At 55.0% G+C, this 6,788-nt stretch overlaps 1 protein-coding gene across 1 annotated transcript in view; it reads right to left on the bottom strand.

Moving 5' to 3' along the window:
* Positions 1–2,467: 2,467 nt before the first annotated feature.
* The window catches only part of ROR2 (receptor tyrosine kinase like orphan receptor 2), a 217,906-nt gene continuing 213,585 nt past the window's right edge, over positions 2,468–6,788 (bottom strand). The window contains exons 8-9 of the mRNA XM_063101180.1: positions 5,627–5,829; positions 2,468–4,251 (exon numbers count right to left, since the gene is read on the bottom strand). Coding sequence (XP_062957250.1) covers positions 2,806–4,251; positions 5,627–5,829 — 1,649 coding nt within the window. The 3' untranslated portion in view covers positions 2,468–2,805. The remainder of the gene's footprint in view (positions 4,252–5,626; positions 5,830–6,788) is intronic.

Genomic DNA, 6,788 nt, shown 5'->3' with positions numbered 1-6,788 from the left:
AACAGAAATTTATTTGGGTCACAGTTCTGGAGGCTGGGAAGTCCAAGAGAACGGCAGCAGCCCCTGGTGACAACAGGCATAAGGCAAGAGGGCAAAACAGTGTACAACCCACTCCCTACATGACAACATTAATCCACTCGTAGGAGCGGAACCCTCATGGCCTAACCACCTCTTAACACCATCATCACAACGGCAACTGAACTTCAACGTGAGTTTTGGAGGGACATTCAAACAGCAGCGGTGGGTGGCACCATGCTAAGCTGGGGCGTGAGGGGGAGCTGGGATGGGGTCAGGACACGCTACTCCCATACATGGCACCTTGGCATCTGAGCGAACTGCAGAAGCAGGAAGTCTCTGCCCTCCTTCCGTCTTTCTCCCTGGTGCAGGCCGTAAGAGTCCTCTGACCTTCTTCGGAAGCAGGTCATGGTCATAAGACCCTGTTTCAAGAACTGCCTTCCCTGTGCGCAGAGGGAAGAAACCTCCTTGTCTCTGAAGACACAGGGCACAGAGGAGAATCTGAACAAACAGGCCTTGTGCGTCCCTCAGTTGATCACCATTAGCTGCACCCCCTTTGCCCAATCACCCTTTTGCGCTACAGTCCACTTCTTCATCAGACTTAGTATAAAAATACACAGGTGTCCCTGCTTTGGGTCTTCATTTCTGAAGGCACCAGTGTCATATAAAACATATTAAGTAAGTTGCTATGCTTTTCTCTTGTTAATCTGTCTTTTGTAGTAGAAGCCTCAGCCACGAACCTTGCAACGGGTAAGGAAAAGATATTACTTTTCCTTTTCTACCACAGGATAAACCTACAGTTGAGGATGACGTGAGGGGCTGGAGACAGTCAGTTTGTGGACCTAGCTTGCAGGATCTGCTCCAGGTGAGGAGACTTGCTGTCAGAAGTGGGTCTCTGCCCCAGGGAGTGCTCCTTACCCCCAAACCAGCTACACAGCCCCTGGGACTCCGTATGCCTCACCACAACGCGAGTGAGTCAACTGAATTTAATTTATGTAGTGAAGGAGGACTGGGGTGGAGTTCATCATCTGGGTCGAGCTCCTGTGCTGAGACCAGTGGGTCTTGGCACATGGTCCCCGGCTGGTGCCAGCAGCAGTCATGTGCACTCTTTAAGAAACGCACATTCTCAACCACCCAGCCCTGCCGAGCCAGACTTGGAAGCAGGGAGGCAGCACTGGCTTTGTAACAAGCCCTGAAGGAGCATGTGACGCAGGCTAAAGGACCATCGCTCCACCTGAAGGAAATCCACAGCTTGTGAATTTACAGTGTTCTGGACCCACTCCAATAAGCAGGGAAAACCCGCACGCCGTGTCAGGGAAATGAGCCTGGCCTGGGAGCAGCAGGGGTTGTTGGGGGGCTATGTTACACTGCCCCCTTCCCCATCTGGATGCCCTCGAGCTGCTGACCTGTCAGGCGACCCTGGCTCAGCCACCACACTGCAGATGGCATGGGGGTACAGGCAGCCCTGGGCAGGTGGCAAAGGAGGTCTAAAAATGTCAGGGGTTCATGTACCTCAGGAGGGGACAGGTTTAAAACCAAAGACCATCTACCCATCATCTGCAATTAATTCCCACTGGAGAACTTAACAGAGAAAAGCAATGGAACTTACTTCCATCGTTTGTCAGCCAATGTCGACCCACCCTGGCATGGTCAAGTCCCTGTCAGTCCCACACTGGCATGGCTGGTCTCCTGTGAAGCTCTCAAACCCACTGAAAGTCTCAGCCAAAACCATCCCCGGCCAGCACCTCCTTCACCCAGCACGCACCTCCCCTGCCCGGTACCTCGCAGCCTCCAAGAGAGCAATCAGATGTTCTGTTTTGCTTTATTGGATACACCAGGTGTGGGGTTTACAAATGGGATAGACAAAGTGTGCAGGATACAGACGACATGCCCGTGGGCTGCCGTGTGACAGGCGTGCTGACATGAAGGGACCTCGCCTCCACGTGGAACCAAAGTGAGCAAACCCCAAACACAACGAGACAGTATCCCACAGTGGATAACGTAAGCAGTTAAATTACTAAGTCATTATTTTAAGATCAAAATACATTGATGAAAATGGCATATGAAAGGACGTATAAATTACATTTAAGGTCTGTACACAATTCTTAGAAAAAATAACAATACTGTGTTCTGTACAATATTGCTTTCCTTGAACATTCCAAACCCAAGAAACACTTTCCCTCGAATTCCAGAAAAGTGGGCAAAATACACATGCAGTATAATTAAAACATTTCACAAAAAAGGCACGTTTTGTTTTAACACAGGGAACTTCCCTTTCTCTTTGGAGCCTAGCAGGCGGTGGTGTCCTGTCCCCACCATCTGTGGCTGCTACAGGCAGGGATGCCGCAGAGGGAAACAGCCGCCTCCAGCCTCAGACCAACAGGCCAGGCACTGGGAATCTCAGAGCCCGCGGCGCCTCCTGGCTGCCTTTGGCAGGCCTGTTCTACTCACATTTTGAAATATCCGATCTTATACAACACTGAGCGAAGAGGCCACTGTTTTCTTGCAAAGCATGTGCCGCTCACTGCCGACCTACCACCAGCACTGAGGGCCGCCGTGAGGATGTCGTGCCAATGGGACTCTTCCCCAGCTTGGGTGCCGTTGACTAAGATGGCCACTGACAAAACAGGAGCCACAGTAGCAGCTGTGTGTGTCAGATCGATGACCGGAGAGGAGCGAGGCTTCACTTGCGGTCTGGCCCACTGTCCCCAGGACTCTTGTGACTGCTACATTTGGTGTCTTCTCAAAGGGGGCTGAAGTCCCTGTGGAGTCACAGCGGGGCTTCTCCCCTCAGGCCTCTATCTGGACTTGGGCCTCATCCCCCTGCAGAGTGTCATTGTCTCCCAGCAGTTCAGTCTCAGGGACAGAGCCTTCCTCCTCCTCCTCTGCTTCCTGCACGGGGCTCTGGGCCACGTCTTCTGGGAGGTTCTGTGCATCCTCAGTGCCCTCTGAGAGCAGGGCTGCCCTGTCCGCCACGGATGTGTTGGAGGGGGCGGTGGTGACGTAGCCTGTACTTGTGGAGCCACTGCCACTGTGGTGTGAGCTGGGCTTGGGGACCATCTGAGGCGGCACCTGCTGTGGGGCCATCTGCACGGGGATCTGGACTGGGTAGAAGTTGGGCAGGTAGGCCCCATAGGCCGGCACCGGCTGGTATCCATTGACGGGGATGTAGAGCTGGGGTGGGGGCACCATGGGTCTGATCTGGCCCTTCATGGGGATGAACTGGGGCTGCGGGAAGGGCTGGGCCTTCTGCTTGGGCCCCACATAGCGGGCGTTGCTCACGTTGCTCACGGGGCTCGTGCTCAGCGAGCTGGTCTGCGTGGTGTTGCTGGCTCCTGAGGTCTGCGCTGAGCTGTTGTAGCTGGAGAGGTTGCCCCAGGCACGCAGCCGGCTGTGGATGTCCTTGAAGCGGGGCCTCCGGCTGGGGAACTCGTGCCAGCACTCGATCATGAGGGCGTACACCCAGGCGGGGCAGTCGTCGGGGCAGGGCAGCACCTGCCGGTTCCGGATCATCTCCACCACGTCCTGGTTGGAGTAGCCGCAGTAGGGCTGCAGGCCATAGCTGAAGACTTCCCACAGGACCACGCCATACGACCAGATGTCTGAGTCAATGGAGAACTTGCCGTACATGATGGCCTCAGGGGACATCCAGCGGATGGGCAGCAGTGAGGTCCCCACCAGTTTGTAGTAATCGGCGGAGTACACCTCCCGGAAGAGGCCCAAGTCTGAGATCTTCACGGTCAGCTTGTCATACACGAGCACGTTGCGGGTGGCCAGGTCCTTGTGGACCACGTGGTGGCTGGACAGGTACTCCATCCCCGCAGCGATCTGAGCCACCACGTGCACGAAGTCGGGGGGCTCCAGGGCGGACTTCACTGTGCGGTCGTCGTCGGTGCTGCCCACGTCTGAGTGCGGCGATCGCATGACCAGGAACTCATGGAGGTCGCCATGTGGGCAGTAACTGAAGACCATGCTGAGGGGCTGGTCCTTGGTGACCACGCCCAGCAGGCAGACAATGTTGGGGTGCTGCAGCCGCGCCCGCAGCATGGCCTCGTGCCGGAACTCCTCCCGCAGCGGCCCCTCCGCCTTGTCCTTCAGCGTTTTGATGGCCACGGCCTGCGTCTGCTCCCCTGGGGCTGGGCCGAACAGATGGCCTTTGTAGACTTTCCCGAAACGGTCCTCCCCCAGCTCCTCCATGAACCTCACCGTGGACAGGCTGATCTCTTTGAGTTTGGCCTGCGAGAGAGAAGAAGAGCCCCAAGTGAAACATTCTGTCCCTGCAACACCGGAAGGAAGAGCAGGGTCACTGGGAGCACCCAGGAGGGGCAGAGTCCTCCTGTTGTCACCCCAGGCACAGCCCTGTGCAGACATGCTGGCTCTGCCCACGCCAGCCTCGGCCTGCCCTGCACACGGTGCTCTGGGTGCTCTGACACGTGGCTCTGAGGCCAGGAGGTTGCTTCCAGTCTGGAACCTTCAACGGGTCCCAGCCAGGCCACAAGCGAGGTCCCTCGCAAACACAGTGAGAAGCCACTGCAGACTTCCTCTCCACTGGCACGTGCAAGTGCACCTACACACGCACACACACACGCACACACATACACACACACAGCCTCGTCTGAGCACCAGCCATCCCCAGAGACACCAGCACCCTCCTGCTGCTGCTCCCGCCCCTCCCTGACACGCGGCTGCCACGTCACAGTGGAACGTGACGTCTTTTTCTCATGGCCCCCCCGGTGTCCTTCCCATGACTCTTTGTCTTTCAGAATTTTGTCATTTCTGGAGTTCGACCAGTTGTTCCAGAGGCTGCCTCCACGGGCCTGGCTCGAGGCTTCCTCTCCATTAGATCCTCAGTTGAACACCACACAGGGGCTCCGGGTCCCCAGGACCCCGCAGCTGTCTCAGCCACGGTGAGAGGGAGGCGTGAGGCTGACTACTTCTGCGCCCACAGCAAACACTCAGTGACTCCTGGCTGAAGAGCCCGACGGACCAGCTCTCTCCCTGACCTCCCTGAAGAGCCCCTGCAAAGCTGGAGGGGAATGACGCTCCCCCGGAGCTCACCACGAGCCTACAGCCCCTTCACCTAAAGCTGCTGTGGCTGCCTGTGCTGTCTCATCTGTCGCATTTCAGATTCCTCCGCACCCCCTCCCTGGTGACCCGTCTCTCCTGCTTCCCTTAAAAGACTGTTATCCTAGCCTTCCATAAAAAACAAAACAAAGCAAAACCAGCCCAGCCCAACACTAGCCAGAAAACAGGTCCCAGTCCTTTAAAAATGCTCTATTTATTAGACCTCAATCTGTGGGGCAGTTTGAGCTCTTTCTGTGTCATCCTGTGAGCGGGGCCGAAGCACCCGACAGCAGGCACAGAGCCCTGTTCTAGGTAGACAGAGCACCCCACTGAGTCTGGGGCGGGCAGCTCCAATCATGCCTGTCGCTTATGTTCTAAGGACACACATGTCCTGACATATTTTAGAGAAGAAATGGTAAAATGAAGCACAGTTTAAAAGGATCATGTGTACTGTATGGAGTGAACAGAGAAAACGAAGGTCACAGGTAACCAGTCCCTGAGGCTGAACCCCAAAGAGCCACCTGGACAGAGAAAGTGAGCGTGAGACCTGCTTGTGCTGGCCAATGAGCGGCATCTCCATGTCCTGGCTGGGCAGCGCCATCAGCGGCCGTCGCTGTGGTGTGGACGCAGAAGCCTTCTGTTTGTTCCGGCACATGCAGACCAAGAAGAAAAGGCAAGCGATGACCAAGGGGATCGCGATGCTTGGGACCAAGATGTACAGAATTCCCATCTTGCTGCTGTCTCGGGGACCTGTGGGCAGTCATAGTGTTTCATGATTTTTCAGAAAGCATTCCCTTTTCAACTCTAAGTTCTCCACCAGCCCACTCCCCACCTCCAGCCAAAATATTTCAGTGCATCTGGACAATCAGGTGAATTACACAAAGGGCAAAATTGCACACCAAACCTCAAAAAGAGTATGCACTGACAAATGTGCATCCTGCGGTGCGAACAGTGAAGCAGCCTGAACAGCCCAGCAGGGAAACCAGCTGGAAAACATGGTGTGACACAGACGAGCTCGGGAAGACAGTGACCACATCCAGGTGCTCTGCCTGCTTCACTTTCAGCAAGGTCTCCTCCACTATCAACAAGCTTGCGACACATATTGGACCCCCAATTTTTGTATAATGATAACATATTCTTCTAGGATAATAATTAAACACGCATTTGATTTAAAAGAGCACTGGCAGCCCACACGTTTGCCCCAGTACAATATGCAGTAGGATCACGGGACTCCTGAGAAGCAAGATGTGCCAACAGTCCAGGGCATCTAGCTGCCTTTTGCTTTTTTTTTCCCCCCCTTTCTGTTCCCTTCAGAATGAAAAGCAATGCTTTGTCTCCCTCTACAGGATTTACAGAAAGTCACAAAGGGGCACACGGGGTGCGGGGGTGGGGGGTAGGTGTGGCTAGGTTGGAGGCTGGCTCCTCCTGAGACACTTCATAGCAACTGTATTCTGGGAGAGGTGGCATAATTGAAGGAGGCTGGCCCATCTCCTACATGTGGTGGAAGGCGCATTGTCTAGACGGCCACTTTCCCACAGCCCGAGGGATCCCCAGGATTTTTTTTTTCATGTTTTCTCCTTAAACCTGCAGATGATTACTCCAGACTCAACTGGCCTGTGACTGGGGCCGCGAGCTCCCATCAGAGGCAGACAAGGGATCTCTGCTCAGTGTGGTATTTCAATCCTAAAGTGAACGCTTTATGTGTGACA

The sequence above is a fragment of the Cynocephalus volans genome, chromosome 6, assembly GCF_027409185.1.
Source record: "Cynocephalus volans isolate mCynVol1 chromosome 6, mCynVol1.pri, whole genome shotgun sequence".
In the NCBI taxonomy this organism is placed as follows: Eukaryota; Metazoa; Chordata; class Mammalia; order Dermoptera; family Cynocephalidae; genus Cynocephalus; species Cynocephalus volans.
Note: the sequence above shows the minus strand (reverse complement) of the source record. Positions and strands in the feature narration are given on the sequence as shown.